Source organism: Diabrotica virgifera, chromosome 6 (genome assembly GCF_917563875.1).
Source record: "Diabrotica virgifera virgifera chromosome 6, PGI_DIABVI_V3a".
NCBI classification, from domain to species: Eukaryota; Metazoa; Arthropoda; class Insecta; order Coleoptera; family Chrysomelidae; genus Diabrotica; species Diabrotica virgifera.
The window spans coordinates 202,859,325-202,876,899 of NC_065448.1; the positions used below are offsets into that span (position 1 = coordinate 202,859,325).

At 34.6% G+C, this 17,575-nt stretch overlaps 1 protein-coding gene across 1 annotated transcript in view; it reads right to left on the reverse strand.

The window, feature by feature from the left end:
• Positions 1-1,270: 1,270 nt before the first annotated feature.
• Positions 1,271-17,575, reverse strand: part of LOC114332222 (uncharacterized) — a 33,177-nt gene continuing 16,872 nt past the window's right edge. Inside the window, exons 3-5 of the mRNA XM_050653149.1 lie at positions 16,181-16,387; positions 10,660-10,843; positions 1,271-1,489 (exon numbers count right to left, since the gene is read on the reverse strand). Of these exons, the coding sequence (XP_050509106.1) occupies positions 1,335-1,489; positions 10,660-10,843; positions 16,181-16,387 (546 nt within the window). The 3' untranslated portion in view covers positions 1,271-1,334. The remainder of the gene's footprint in view (positions 1,490-10,659; positions 10,844-16,180; positions 16,388-17,575) is intronic.

Below are 17,575 nucleotides of genomic sequence, written 5' to 3' on the forward strand. Positions count from 1 at the left end.
TGCAGGTAAGTATACCTTCTTCTTCTTGTAGTGCCTATCCCTTTCGGATGTTGGCGACCATCATGACAATCTGTACTTTGCACACTGCTGCTCTGAAATAGTATGTAAGTATATAAGATTAAATTACTATTTTACACAGTTCCTCACCGGCCATGGTTCCTTTAGATCGTATACGTATGTTATCAAGAAGACAGTAGATGACCAATGTTCAGAATGCAACGTCAGAGACGACGCTCAACACTGCATATTTGTCTGAAGGCTCTTTGAAAGAGAGAGATGATTCTAGAAACAAGGTTAGGAGAAATCTCCATTGATAACGTTATGGAAAAATCTTTGCAAAGCAAAGATAACTTTAATTTGGTGGTCGATCTGATAACCGGAATTATGAAGAAAAAGGAGACGCTTGAGAGAGCGAGAGAGGATCAAGGTGGATAGACTTGTACTGGATCGATGGGACTAAACGACGGACGAAGTATATATGTGTATATGTGTTTGTGTGTACCATGTATGTTTGAATGTCTGTATGTGTAAATATGTGTATATTTTAAGCATGCCATCATATAGATAATTATTTGCCTGTTGCATACATTGTTTCCTTTTCTTTTTTCTTTTATCCTTTTGGAAAAGTTATCTGAGACGTATTAGGCATGACAGACTGTCCCGCTGCACTCGAAGTTACATCCGCCAAGGAATTTGTACCGTGTGCACCGGGGGAGAACGGGGTGGACTTTAGTTGGTAGGCAGTTAGCCAGAGGGTGCCCGTAGGCAGGACTTCTTAGGGGGAAATGCATGGGGGTAAACTCTTCCTCTCTGAATCCAACACACGCTTAGCCATCCTTAAGTGGACACGGCTAGGTACGGTATTTAGAATATTTACCACCTCAAAAAAAAAAAGAAAAAAGAAAAGGACTACCGCCTGAGCTACCCTTTCACTATATTATAATAATATATTATAGTATAGCTCCCCGTGCGTGACAAGCTTTATTTTTGTAATTTTGCTACTGCGGACCCAGACCCCACGTATCTTTATTATCCTATTGCACCTGATAACAAAGGTCGCATCTTTTCAAGTTCTTCCTCCTCTGAATTATTATTCTTCATCTGCTACATTAAGTATTTTTAAAACTTACGGTCGTTTTTTCGCATTTCTTAAACAGGGTTCTTTATACTTCATAAATATCGGTATATCGTAATTTCTTTAAAAATTATAAATAAACATATGTAAATGGTAAGAAATAAGTAAAGGATTATTCAATTTAATATTATGTTATGTTATAAATATATTGAATAGATATATAATATAAAAATATATATTTTCATTTTCGTAATGTAAATCATAACCTAAAAACCTCTTTTTGTAAAGACAGAATATTTTCGAAGACATTTTGGAGGATTTCTTGACAGTCTCTTCTGGAAGAAATTAAAGATTTATCAATAGATAATCCTAACTGAAATCGATCATCATAGGTTAAAATTGTAAATCCCAAACCTAAAAATTAAAAAGCGCACTACTTAATTCAGAACTAATCTTCCACGCAAACTGGAACAGAAGCAAATCTACGCATGCCGGAGCTGCATAATGTAAATACGATATGCAGCAAAATAAACAGTACTGGAATTCGTATGCCTCAAATTTGTATGTGTCATGCGCCGAAACTTATTAGTAGGGGAGACCAGGGCAAAACGAGGCTCGGGGCAGAACGAGAAATGCATCGTGGTGCATAACTTATAATCGTCATAATATTGGTAATAGCGCCATTCGAACGAACGTGGGTTGACTCACTTCAGTCATCAGAAAGAAACTTCTAGTCACGTAGTATGCTTCTTTGCAGACATAAAAACCGTTTTCTTTTGTTTTGTTAAAAATTTTGGTGATATTTATAGAAGTGCTATAAAGTGAGTAAGCAAGTTTTATCACGTTTTTCATTCAAATATGATATATGTATATGTTACTGAATTTTAATATTGCGTGCTGTGAACCGTTTTATATCTTTTACGTTAGAAATTACTAATTTTATTTGAAATGAAAATGAAATGATTTTATTTGAAAACTGGCACTAATAAAAAAATCAAAGAAAACTAAAAAAGAAAACGAGATGGACACTGACTCATCAAAAGATGATGAAGATTGTGGTTGCATCTGCTGTGGATACTTATATTTGCAGTCAACTGAAGGATGGGTAGTGTGTAGTGTCTGCCATGATGGGCTCATAATTCCTGCATAGATGTTGAGGAAGAAAACGAAGGTGCTCATATTTGTGAACTCTGCCAGCCTGACTAAATTACATTCCCAACTTGCCCCGTAGCATTTCCCATTTTGCCCCGTAACCGGGGCAAAATGGGAATTTCGGACTGATAAGTTAAGTTCGTTATAACCAAATAACTAAGCAATTTGGATTATAAATAAAGTAAGTTATATGAAGTTTAATAACAAGTGATCCTGTCTGACTATGTTATTTTTTAATACACAGTTTAGTTTTCTTTCTATGATTTTTTCTTTCTTAAGTATCCCGTTCTGCCCCGGTCTCCCCTACTAAGTGATTTCCGAAGCGTCGCTATAACGTATGTGAATGAGTGTTAATGTTAGGTGCTTCAGGAGGGTTCTAAGTTTTGCAAAAAGAAATTTATCGTGGAGTACTATTTTCGGTCATACAGAAAAGATCGCGAAAACGGTCCAAGCTTAAAATCAACAATGGTTTCAGCAGGACGGGGCAACCTGTCACACGGCCAGGGAGTCTCTTCGAATACTGCGTGATCATTGATCATTTTGGGAGATCGCCACTCACCAGATCTAACGCGACCTGATGCAGTGGCGTACTGAGCATGGTTCCGCGGGTTCCGCAAAACCAGGACCCAGGCCCCGCAGGGGCCCGCCCTAACGCGCTCTTAGCTGTTTTTTCTAATTTGATGGGGACATTTTGCACTACACAAGTACACAATAGGAAATGTAACTTCTTAATCAATTTTTATTTTTGTGCAGGTACTTATATGTAAATAAAAACGAAGAATACCTATTTGTCAAAAAATTTGAAAACAACATTTATTAATAGACACATTGAAAACTTTTGTATCTGTACTTGTTTTACTAGCTACCTGCTAAAACCAAAGCCCCATGTAAAGAATTACCGCCTGTAAATACCTTCTAACTCAAAAACTTATATTTATATCAGCACGTTTCATGGATTAGTTGTAAACTAGCAAGTTGTAAAAATTTTAAAATTGACTGTTATAAAAATAATCCCAAGACAATAAACTCACTACCGACGTTATACGGTAACCACTTTGGATTTGAATACCTTGAAAGTAAAATTATAATACCAATATTTATTTAAACTCTACTCTGATCATTGATATAATGTTCAATGTTTTAGACGTTTGCTTCTGACCAGAGATATTATTTATAGCATTCCACATTTTTTTGTGTGTGCACCAGCTTCATGGATTTTATTTTGAGATATAAGTCGTTTTTGTTTTTTTTTTTTTTTAACAAACTAATAAGCTTATTTCTATAGTTTTTGTAATCAACATTAAGAGCGTAGGCGCAAGAAGGCGCAAATATTTTAGGAATATCCCTACTTTTTCTTTCTTTACACAGCAAATTACGTGTAGTAAAATTCTCGCTGGTATGGAGACGTAATCATTGGCTGACAATGACATTGTCATGATTAACTTAGAGATGGCCTTTGAATGTTTTTGGATAACCGTTACTTGTATCCCTTGTATTACTGCTGAAATATTAATTCAGTTAATTAATATCATAATTTTTTCACTAACTAAGTATTCAGTGGTTCATCATCATCATCAACCCGTACGCGTCCACTGCTGGATATAGGTCTCCCTCAGCTCTTTCCATTTTTCTCTGTTTTGTGCGGCTTGCATCCAGTTGCCGACAATACGTTTCAGATCGTCAGCCCATCTGGTTGGTGGTCGTCCTCTGCTCCGTAGTGCTTCTTCTCGTGGCCTCCACTCGACAATACGTTTTGTCCATCGGTTGTCTGACAATTTGGCGACGTGTCCTGCCCAATTCCACTTAAGCGACGCGATTCTTTCGACGGCGTCCGCTGTTTTTGTTCTACGACGTATTTCTTCCTTTGGGATTCGGTCCCTCAGGGAGACACCCAACATCTGGCGCTCCATAGCCCTTTGAGTTATGCGAATCTTGTTCACTACCTTTTTTGTGAGTGTTAATGTTTCCGCTCCATAAGTGAGTACAGGCAATACACACTGGTCAAAGATTTTCCTTTTCAGGCATATGGGCAAGTCCGATTTAAATGCATAGCTCAGTTTACCAAACGCTGCCGAGGCTAATCCTATGCGACGTGGGAGTTCGCACGTCTGGTTATCTCTTCCCAATCGAATTTCATGTCCCAAGTACTTATAAGATGCAGTCTGCTCAATATTCATTCCATCAAGAACAATATTACGATTTAGCACCAGATTAGTCATTATTTGCGTCTTGTTGATGTTAATCTTTAGTCCTACCTCTAAGGAAGCGTGATATAACTTGTTCAACATTATTATTGCATCATCCATACGATCGGCTATAAGGACGATGTCATCTGCGAATCTCAAATGACTGAGCTTCTCTCCATTTATGTTGATACCATATTCGTTCAGATCTGCCTTCTTAAAACAGTGTTCCAAAAGGGTTGTGAACATCTTTGGTGAGATGGTGTCTCCTTGCCGTACTCCTCGCTGTATACAGAATTTATTTGTTTGTTGATCAGATAGTCTTACGCTAGCCGTTGCGTTGTGGTAGATATATTTTATCATGTTAGTATAGCGATAATCTATTCGGCATTCTGTCAATGCTTTTAACATTTTCTGCTGGTTTATGGTATCGAACGCTTTCTCGTAGTCCACGAATATCAGTGCCAATGGTTTGTTGTATTCGGCAGACTTCTCGATCAAGTTTTTTATTACCAGTAAGTGGTCGTTAGTGCTGTATCCGGATCTGAAGCCAGCTTGTTCTCTAGGCTGATAGAAGTCTAACTTAGCCTCCAGTCTCTTTTTGATAATTTTTGTGAAAAGTTTATATATGTGTGATGGCAGACTGATAGGACGGTAGTTTTTTAGATCTGTTATGTCACCTTTCTTGTGCAATAAAACAATGACTGCATTGTTCCATTGAGAAGGCGTTTTTCCTTGGTAAATGCATTCGGTGAAAAGTTTGGCCAAAACCTGGATAATTTTATTTCCACCTTGTTTGATTGCCTCGATCACTACTCCGTCATCGCCAGGGGATTTATTATTTTTCATTTCTGAAAGTGTCTTTTTAACTTCGTATGGTGTTACTTCTGGCATTAATTCTAATCCCTGGTTTGTGATTTTGGACAGGAGCTGATCTTGCCTTGCGTTGGTGCTCTCATACATTTCGCGATAAAACGATTCGACAACTTTAAGGATTTCGGTTCTATCCGTAGCAATGCTGTTGTCTTTATTTCTTATTCTGTACATATTTTTGTTGCCAATGTTATTCGTATTTCGCCGCAAAACTTTTAAACTTTTGTTTTCTTGAATTATTTGAGTTATTTCTCTTGTATTGTTTTCTCTTATGTCTTTTCGGATTGACCGGTGGATATCTTTATTTAATTTCTTCAGTGTTGTGTAGTTCGAGTCGTATTTTTCCGTCAGTTGTCTTCTTTTACTTATTAACTCTTTGGTATTTTGGCTTAATTTTTCTTTATGGGTCACGACCGTCGGGCAGCACTCGCTTTCGGTTTCTTTAAGTGCCTTCGTTATGAGATTATTTGCTAGTTCGATGTCTTCTATTTCGTTTTCTAAGTCTTGTATACGTCTGGTTAGTATATCTTCATAGAGATCGTTGTTTTCTGGGGGAATCCATTTCTTCTTTCGTGTTTTGAAGATCATCTTTGTTCTTTCCAAGTTGACATTTAATTGTGTCCTTGCTCGGATTAATCTGTGGTCGCTTCCTATCGAAAATTTGTTAAGTACTTCAATATCTTTAATTATTTCTTTTCTGTTCGTTACGATAAAATCTATCTCATTTTTGACACTGCCATCTGGGCTTATCCATGTCCATTTACGCTGAGGCTTTTTATCGAAAAAAGAGTTCATCACGGATAAATTTTCCTGGTGTAATTCAGTGGTTACAATAATTTATATACTATACTATAAAAACTAATAATCGGAAAAAGAGTAAAAGTGATTTTTTTAATAATATATTGTTACTATGAAACGCTTAGATAAATTTTGAACATCTTTGACAACAAAATACTTGGATCACAGAATATATCCTGGTGTATTCTCTGATTAGATCTTCCATAAATAATAAACAATAAATAACTTTTTATTAATTTCACGTCTTAAATCAATTATGTATCAAATACACTATCAATATTGTTTAATAAACAACTCAAAATAGTCCTAAAGCCGTATCAGTGTCAATAGTAACCTTGTTTGTGACTATTTTGTCACCACATTCTGTTTAACTGAGTGCGTTATATGACAAAGATAGCGAATGTTCGATTTGGAAAATATCACCACAGACATGGTGTCCATTTATTTAGAATCCTGAAAAAACTAATAAATGTTTATAAAAAATTTAAACGCAGAATGAAAGACTATATTATTACCGAGGACCGAAAGTCCCTTAGAATAAATAAAAATTTTCTTTTGAATGAGATATTTGAAATTAAAAATCACACTAAATTTTCTCTTTTCACCCCTGTAACTTTTTAAAATAAACATTATAGAAGTTTTCAGGGCTTTCGGCCCTCGGAAATAACGTAATCTTTCATTCTGCGTTTAAATTTTTTAAAAATACTTATTAGTTTTCTCAGGATTCGAAAAAAAAAATGAATGCCTTTAAAATGCATTGGAGCCCAAATTTGCGCCTATCCATTTAAGTGTTGGCAAAAGTTGCTTTATTATTTTTTGTTTTAAGAAAATCTCGTCGTTTGATTAGATATAAACCCCACAGTTATCCAAGGTTTTATTTTTGCTATTTTTTTATTTAAGCATTTTATCTCCCTAGAGATGTATGTAATAATTTAACTTATTTATTATAAATATATGCAATGTAAATATATGCAATTTGAGAATATATTTTGGAGATGTAATTTGCATTCTAATATTCATTTTTTAAAAGCTGTTTTAGTTTTTCAATATTAAGGTTTATAATTATGATTGGAGATTTAGATGTAGAAAATTTTTGATTTTCATTATTTATAAAAACGGCTGGAGTATAGTGATCAATTAGTCAGTATGAAAAACGATAGGATTAATATAAATTTAGTGTTTTAAATTAGCTTGAGTTTTTATAAATATATGATGATTTATATTTAATGTTTATTAATAGTTATTTATGATATAAGTGTTAAAAGTACACGTTTAAGGCACGCATGTGAAAATTTGCAGAATGAGCGATAGCGAGTTCTGCAATTCACATGAGTGCCTTAAAAATGTACTTTTTAACACGCATATCATACAATATTTTTTCTACAAACGTAATTACAGAACAATATCTACAAAAACTTTTACTTGAACTTGACTGACATTCCATTTTTATATTTTTTTGACATTACATCAAAATTGTCTATACGGTCAATACGAACTGCAGTGCCTTAAAAATATTTTTTGCACGATTGATCATTTTTGACTGTTTACCGTGACAGATTTTATAGTCCTGTCGCCAGGGGGGGTACAACGGCCTCCTTAATTCAGATGGACTTACCCAAGTTTATTTTATGTATTTTGAGCCGTAGAATACGAATTTTTTGGGTAACAGTCGATCCGGATGTCGATAAGATTGTTATAAACCAAGAACTTGAGGAATTGTATAACAGCGATTTTTCGCAAAACAAAACATTTCTTTGTATTCTTTGGGTGATTCTCAGCAAAAAATAGTCTTACAAGTTTTTTCGTAGGATGCATACTTTTCCAGATAAACGCGATTGAACTTTAAAAAAATCGAAAAAGTGCAATTTTTGAACCCGAATAACTTTTGATTTAAAAATAAAATAGCAATTATGCTTACAGCATTTGAAAATTCAATTTAAATTCTATCGGTTTTGATTATTTGCATTGCTTTAAATTAAGTTTTTATTTGTTAAACAAAGCCATAAACGCGTAGTGTTTCCCGTGCCCAATGCATGCGTTTTAATGTACTTAATCTACGTAGAAATTGTGTGTATGCGCGCCTACTCGTTAGATTTAAAATGAGAAATGCATTGAAAACATCAATCAATCACTATGTGTTTATAGCTTTATTTAACAATAAAAAAATTAATTTTTAGCAATTAAAGTAATCAAAACAGATAGAATTTAACTTGAACTTTCAAATGCGGTAAGCAGAATTGCTATTTTATTTTTCAATCAAAAGTTATTCGAGTTCAAAAATTGCAATTTTATATAATTCTTCTCTTCTACAGGCACCAGATATTCCCAATATCATTGCGACCTACAAATTATGAAAAAATCTTCATTAGAGTATTTCTTTTACCTAAACTAGCTTTACCTAAACTAGCTTGTGGACTAGAAATTCATCATCCGGTGCTTCCATCAGAAATTTTTCAAATTGCTCCCGTGTAAAAATGCTCGCTTTCTTAGGCATATAGCCAACATTTTTTCTCTTCAAATACGCGTTCAAAGTTGAAAACTTGGAAATATCAATGCCATCATAAAGAAAAACGGTGGATTTAATCATTGAATATTCTGCCCAGAGGCTTCCAGGAGCTTTCAACTGCATATGTTTTTGAACGAAATATGCCAATAGAGTCTTTTCTTCGATTCTTAAATTCTTGCCTTCGCACCATTTTTTAAAACTTTGGTAGGTATTTTGATAACGGATTTTGGATTTTCGGGAATAATTGCGGAACACCCTTCTTCCCAAGCCCGTTCAATTTCTTCAAATTCACTTTCGCTCATATTTTAATTTATAATAATCAAAATTGTACTTAAAATTATTAGTCCTGTCGCCAGGGGGGGTACAACGGCCTCGTTAATTCAGATGGACTTACTCAAGTTTTTTTATGTATTTTGACCCGTAGAACACGAATTTTTTGGGTAACAGTTGATCCGGATGTCGATAAGATTGTTATAGACCAAGAACTTGAGGAATCAAATAACAGCGATTTTTGGCAAAACAAAACAATATTTTGTATTTTTTGGGCCATTTTAAGTAAAAAATATTTCTACAAGTTTTTTCGTAGGATGCACAGTTTTCGAGATAAACGCGGTTGAACTTTAAAAAAATCGAAAAATTGCAATTTTTGAACCCGAATAACTTTTGATTAAAAAATAAAATAGCAAGTCTGCTTACCGCATTTGAAAGTTTAAGTCAAATTATATCGGTTTTGATTATTTGCGTTGGTAAAAATTTATTTTTTTATTGTTTAACAAAGCTATAAACACGTAGGGTTTCCCGTGCTTTTACATGCGTTTTAACGCATGTAACGTAGAAATAGTCTTGATTGCACTAGTACCTATTCTACCTACTCGTTCGATTTTAAATGAGAAATCATAGAAACATCACTCACGCACTAGTTGTTTGTAGCTTTGTTTAACAATAACACAATAAATTTTTAGCAATGCAAATAATCAAAACCGACATAATTTGACTTGAACTTTCAAAGGCGCTAAGCAGAATTGCTATTTTATTTTTTAATCAAAAGTTATTCGGGTTTAAAAATTGCAGTTTTTCGATTTTTTGAAAGTTCAACCGCGTTTATCTCGAAAACTGTGCATCCTACTAAAAAACTTGTAGAAATATTTTTTGCTTAAAATGACCCAAAAAATACAAAATATTGTTTTGTTTTGCCAAAAATCGCTGTTATTTGATTCCTCAAGTTCTTGGTCTATAACAATCTTATCGACATCCGGATCAACTGTTACCCAAAAAATTCGGGTTCTACGGGTCAAAATACATAAAAAAAACTTGGGTAAGTCCATCTGAATTAACGAGGCCGTTGTACCCCCCCTGGCGACAGGACTATATTGACAACTAAATAAAAACTCAATTCTCCATTGTTGTTATGCACCCTAGTTACTACCTAACAACCAAAGTATCTATCTTGATAAAATTAATGAAACTAGTCAATATGACGAAAATGTTTAATTTTATAATTTATAATGGTATCAATCGTGCAAAAAACGTTATAAGCATGTCGAACGTTAAGGGTAACCAATCTCAGACAATAATTGGAGTCGTCGCGCCGCTCCTCCTCCAAACAATTGTCTTCGATCGGTACAAAACCCTTACCGTTCTCCATACTTAATATACATTAAAGCACTAGTGCCTTAAAGTAGCATTTTTAACGCTCGTATGGAGTGCTAAAAATTGCATTTTTAACACGGTTGTAGAAAAAAACTTTTAATATACAATGTGTGTTTTTATAGGGCGGGGGCCCGCATCCCAACTGGAACAAAGGCCCGCGGATCTATCAGTACGCTACTGACCTAATGCTTACATATATGGGGATTGCTATAGGAGGCAGACCGATCCATCGTCTGACATTCCGAAATTGCGGACTAGAATTATAGATTTTTTTCGTGCCAGGGGGCATCTTTAACATCTGTTTTATACTAACTATATAAAGAATCATACACATTTCAATATTCATTTCAGTACTGTTTATTTTGCCGCATACTGTATATTCATATCAACATTCTGCATAATATTTGATATCAATAGCTTACCACCTGTTCCTCGTTGGGGTGTAAAAAAAACCACGTCTGATATTTCGTTTCCTTCCAAAATTGTTACTTTTGATATACCTGGCACATTACTTAAAGTCATCGTAAAGGTATCCATGTTAAGTAAATGATTTAATAAACTACTTGGTATAATAGAACAAACACTGGACAATAATAACGAATTCACCTATAAGAGAAAAACCAAAATTATAACTAGGTAGGTATAAGAAACTTTGAGTTAAATTATAAATATTATATTAGTTTATTCTGTCAGTGCTAATACATTCTTCTGGAGTGCTTTCTACGTAGAAGTTGGCAAAATAATGACAATTTTTATTTTTGACATCACTGTAATCGGTGTGGTTGGTTGTGAATAAACATCCAAGTCATACGTATACGAGTATGTCCTAGTTATAGTCTGTTCGCTAAACTCAGACGCAACTTTCTAGATATTTTATTCGGTAATTTTGCCAATTTTAGCAAAATTGGCAAAATATAATTTTTAAATAGTTAATAATCACTAAATATTTAGTAATTTTGCCAATTTTTGCAAAATTGGCAAAAAACAAAAAAAATATCGAATAAAATATCCAGCCAGTTGCGTCTGAGTTTAGCGAACCGACTATACTCCAATTTATATTTTTACTTACTTAGGATTAGTTTTTCCCATTTGAACTAATTCAAACCTTCATTTTTTGGAAATTTACTAATACTTTTATTTATTCTAGTCATATAAATATATCTTTTTCAATGTGGTCTCTCTTTTCCATTGCTGTTTTTATTTGTCCTTCTTCTTCAGGTGCCATCTCCGCTACGGAGGTTGGCAATCATCATAGCTACTTTAATTTTTGAGACAGTAGCTCTAAATAGTTGTTTTGAGCTGCATCCAAACCATTCTCTCAGGTTCTTCAGCCATGAAATTCGTCTTCTTCCGATGCTTCTTCTGCCTTTATTTGTCTGATGCTTTATTTGTCCGTTGCATTGTAATCTAGGACGTCCTCTTTTCTTCCTTCTATTTGGTTTTCAGTTCCAATATTAATGCTTTAACCTTAAGTTCTCAATATTTTTTACCACTTTACCAATAATTTGCTACAGGGTAGAATACATTTTACCCCAACCTATTGAGGTTTGCTACTGTTAGATATATTTTTAGCATACTTAATTATGCATAGATTTGGCTACATTCACATTACGACACACACATATCAATCTGATTACTTGCTATCTGACATCCAATTGGATCCCAGACAAGTAATTATTTACTTGGGAGTTTACGTTGCCATAAAGTGAATCTGCTTAAATTTTAATATCTTATAAAATTAGTGGTAAAATGGGAAATTTTCAGGCCCTGACCAAATACCATCAGACTGGTTCAAATTTCTAGATGACGACAATGTCTCAGAACTAACAAACATTTATAAAATAAAAATGTATATAATTTTTATTCAGTTGCAATACGAAGACAAAACAATCTTATTTTTCACTTAGAACAGGGAGCGCAGTCCAGCACTCTGGATCGACGATTTTCGACTCTTATTGGAGTCATCATCGGAGAGGCGTAGGCCTGCTGCTCTCTGCTCGAAGTGACCAAACCATGAAAGTTTATCCCCGCATTGCAACTGACGTGTATGGAGTGGGTGACTAGCGTCATCTGGCAACTGAAAAGTAAAGTTTTCAATCCTAATAGCAACATTAATAATATTGAAAAATATTAAAAATATTACTAAAAGATTTGGTGAATTGCAAAAGAATTGTAAAAGGAGCATTTATGAAACTTAGATCTATACTGAGCAATTCTCAGCTAAACTTATAACTGAGGATCAAGAATCAAGTTCCTAAAATCTTTTGTGAGTCCTGTATTGCTTGCTATGTGTATGTGAAACCTGGATTATGAAGGTTATTGTGATGAACAAATTAGAAGCCTTCGAGATGTGGTCATATCCATAGATAAATAATATAGTATTACCGGATCATACCGTGGTCATATCGTAGAATGCTCAATATCATGAGTTCAACGCATTTCAAAAATAGAAGTCTTAGATCAAGGTGAAGGCGACTTGATGAAGATAATAAAAAAGAGAAAACTTGAATATCTGGGGCATATAACGAGAGGCAGCAGATACTGGATACTCCAGTTAATACTCAACGAAGATCAACGGAAAAAGAGGAATTGATATGAAGAAACATTCATGGCTCCGAAACCTTCGTCAATCGACTGGCTTATCAGCAGCAGATGAATTATTACATGCCGCGCAAGATCGAGAACAATAATATCGGTAGATAAATTGTTATGAAAGCTACCCACGCCTAAAATTTGGGCACGGTATTCAAAGAAGAAGATAAAGTTAGTAGCAATCATGTAATCTAATATCAATTTAATAACATTTAAATGGTTTTTAGCTGTGTATTTAGTCTTAGTGGCTTTCAACATAATACCTTTGTACGTATTAAACCAGATTTGCTTTTACCTTGATCAAAATTTAATTTTTCACGTTTTTTTTATTTAAAGGGGTTATACTTATTTTAGGTAGCAGCACTGAAGATGGAATTCTTTTTCTTGTAGTTCCTTCTCCTATCGGAGGTTGGCTATCATCACAGCTATCTGACTGAAAAGATCTACTGGGCTGCAACTATACCACTCTCTTAGGCATGTTCGATGCCCATCTTGAACAAACGCTACTTGACTGGTACCACGTACCTAATTAAATGGTACATTTAGTAATACATTTAGCATTACTAATACATCAAAAATACCAAAATCACATCAAAGAGTGTCAATAAATATCGGAAAGAATTGTCACAGCAAAAATTAGAATGCAAAAGAAAGACCTGAACATCATCGGAGTATACGGCCCAGAAAATAACAAGCCTCAAACAACAAGGGAAATCTTGTGTGACGAATTACAACAAGTAGTAGATCAAGTTAGAGGGAAGATGATAATACTGGGAGATTTTAACGCTCGAATAGGTAGCCAAGTAATACCCGGAATTAAGCAAAAACACAATGAAAATGTTAAAAACGAAAATGGAGAACTGATGATAAACTTCTGCACGAATAACGAACTTAGAATAAACAACAAATTTTTTGACCACAAAGACCAACACAAATGTACATTCAATAACAAGGACAAAGATCTATGATAGATTATGTTGTAACCAACAGAGATATACATCCATCAAAAATAATCGACGTAAGATGTCTCAACTCAGCAGATGTAGGTAGCGACCATAGCTTAGTATTATGTAAAATAGGAATCATTATGAAATATTTCACACCTAAGAGGGCAGCCCCAACACAAACAAAAATCAAAGTCGAAGGACTGCATACGGAATCCACGGAATACTTCTACAGGAAAATAATATCAGAGAAGATTGCTGAGAATGGAATATTAGAAAACGATAACATCGATGAAAGCTGGCAAAAACTCAAAGATAACATAATCAACGCTGCAACAGAATCACTTGGAGAGAGAAAAGTAACGAATACTCACATATTAAAGAAGAAAACCCGTGGTTTAGAGAGGAAGTTAAAATAAGATGTGAAGAAAATAAGAAAGCCTTTTTACAATACGGAACGAAACAAACACAACAGGCATACAACCACTACAAACGAATCAGAAACGAAACGAATAATTTAGTAAGGCAAATAAAAAGGGAGCAATGGCAGAGTTTCTCAAAACAGTTGGACACGACTTCTACGGAACACAAAAAGAAGTATGGAGAATGATCAGAGGGCAAAGAAAGGAGATGAACGAATTAATAAAAGCGAAACACATTCAGAAGGAAACATGGGCAGACTAATTCCGATCTCTATTTGCTAAAGGCGACGATAATGAACCACCAACACCTGAAGTTACAACAAACGAAGAAATAAACATCAAGGAGGGAGAGCTAAAGGAAGCATTAAGAAAATTAAAAAATAGAAAATCTCCAGCAGAAGACAGAATATCGAACGAACTCCTAAAGTGCGGAGGACAAGATCTAACTAAACAACTATTAAAACTAATACAAAAAATAATAGAACAAAAGAGAATACCACAAGAATGGAGATCAAGCATCCTAATACCTCTCTTCAAAAAAGGAGACAAATCGGACCCGGAGAATTACAGAGGAATTAACTTATTAATCACAACATTAAAATTAACACCCAAAGTGATAACAAACAAATTGAATGAAATTATAACATTAGCAGAAGAACAACAAGGTTTTAGGTCGGGAAGGTCATGCACTGACGCTATATTTTTAATGAGGCAAGTTCAAGAGAAATCGTTGGAATACAACAAACCGGCATATTTATGTTTCGTGGACCTTAAGAAAGCTTTTGACATGGTCACATTAAAGGACGTTATCCATTTGTTATACTCGAGAGAGGTACCTCTAGGAATAATTAAAACGATCGAAAACATCTACCAGAACAACACAATAAAAGTAAAAGTGGAAGATGAACTAACTGACCCAACAAACCGGCATATTTATGTTTCGTGAACCTTAAGAAATCTTTTGACATGGTCACATTAAAGGACGTTATCCATTTGTTATACTCGAGAGAGGTACCTCTAAGAATAATTAAAACGATCGAAAACATCTACCAGAACAACACAATGAAAGTAAAAGTGGAAGAGGAACTAACTGACCCAAGTGAAGCCGGAAATGGGATAAGACAGGGAGATTCCTTGAGTCCTATATTGTTCAACCGGATCATGGACGAAATAATATAAAAAGTAAGAACTAAAAAAGGATACCAAATGGGAGAAAAACAACTTAAAATAATCTGCTATGCAGACGATGCAATACTGATCTCTCAGAAAATTTAACATGTTAATTTCCTCAAAAAAGACAAAATGCATGGTTTTAACAGCAGATCCAATAAGATTTAAATTGGAGCTGGAAGGTCAGATAACTGACCTTTTTCACATCTGAACAAGTGATGGAGTTTAAATACCTAGGCATCACACTATCTAGCTACGGAAGGCTCGAAACAGAAGTGGAAGATCAAGTGAATAGAGCAAACAGAGCCGCAGGTTGCCTGAATGACACAATATGGAGAAATAAAAATATCGGAAAAGAAATGAAAGGCAGAATTTACAAAACAGTCATCAAACAAACAGACAAAAAGATTGCTCGAAACAGTGGAGATGAAAACCCGTCGAAAAATCGATGGTAAGACTCTATGGGACAGTGGGCACTAAACGAGTTAGGTTTCTCAGCTAGGAAATTCTTCGTGTTCCTATGGATCTATTACCCGTAATTTTACTTTGCATTATGAGCCTTAATATCTCATATTTCGCACATCTGGTACTGGTAATGTGGCCTAAATATTCTAGCTTTTTTGTTTTGATGTTCTTTATCACCTCGCAATCCTTTTGTACGCTTCTTAACACTTCTTCATTTGTAATTTATTGGAATGGATGGAATAGATATTTCTAAAACGTTCTGTGATGTAGCCCGAAAGACTTTTTAAATCTACTAAATATTTTAATCTACTAATAAATAAAGTAACAGAACATGCAATTATTTTACTTACCTGATAATCCAATGACTTTTTTAGAATTTTCACTTCTCCTTTTACAGCATTTAATCTAACAAGCAACGAATCTGGTTTTGTCAATATCGGCAGGTTGAGAATAGCTACAGATACTTGGTTTGTAAGTGTTGGCATATTATAATTCGATAACCCAACTGGAGAAATTGGAATTACAGTACTTATATTAATTGGAATTATAGCACCCTTCTACAAGAAAAAGTTTGTTAATAAAATAATATTTTTATTAGATTCAAAATTCCAGAAGGAGGGTTAATGGCTAGAAATTAGGTCTTGGTAACAGGATTCATTTGGGACGGATGGAGAGTATCCACCGCCTTAAATCGAGCCCCTTGGCTAATGAATATTAATTCCTATTGAAGAGTCCCTGGCGCCCCAGATTGAAAGTTATGCAGAAGCAGAAGGCTAACAAAGTGCTCATGTTAAAAGAGAACTGATACGAAAGTTTAACAAAAATATATCGGACGGATTTCCAAGATGACTTACGCAAAACGACAAGGATGACAATGAATTACAATGTGAATTGCACACCAAACTTACTGGAATGCATTGGACGATGTTACAGTATTTCATTCCAATTCGAGCTACTGCAAGTCTTCCTGATTAGAGGTGAAATTTCGAAACACCTATTAATAAGAATGATAGAGATCAGTGAAAGGAAGAAGGAAAGGGAAAAGTCAAAGAATCCTCCCTTATCCTACACGACGAAGAAAATTGTGTAGCAAACTCATTAGCAGAATATAGCAGGTTTTGGTTGCCAATACTAAAAGAATAAGTCAACAACAAGAATATGGCAATTAGCGAAGTAATAGGAAGTCGAATAAAAAATAATCTACAATCTTAAACACAATACATATGGAACACACAATACACAAACAGAAATCTATGTTATATAATGTTGTTCTGAAACTTTGGGCTTCGAAACGTTAATAAAATCATTTTTTTGGTAAAATTGTGGCTTATTCCCATTAAAAATAGTTGATTATGTTATATAACTTAGACAATCACAATTTCGATACAAATTCACAGAGATACAACACAAACTAACACACAAACCAGACAAAATTTGATATTCCTAGGGTGAATACACCACCTTCAGATATTTTTTTCATCCATACGCATCCTATGGTCTACAATACCGAGGCCAAGTATGTCAATTTTGAAAAGACTTATCCTAATAATAACTTTGTATATAATATAAACATCCTGTGGGAATTTTTTAAACCGACAGAGATACTCTCTGAGTTTTCGTAGCTCCAATACCCAGAACGCAGCTTGCTGCTTGGGGATCGCCAGGGAAGCTCTGGAACCAGCGCTGGACGTGACAGTCCAGCGCTGGCTCTAAAGAGAGTCATTCCGAAGAACCTCATCGTAAAC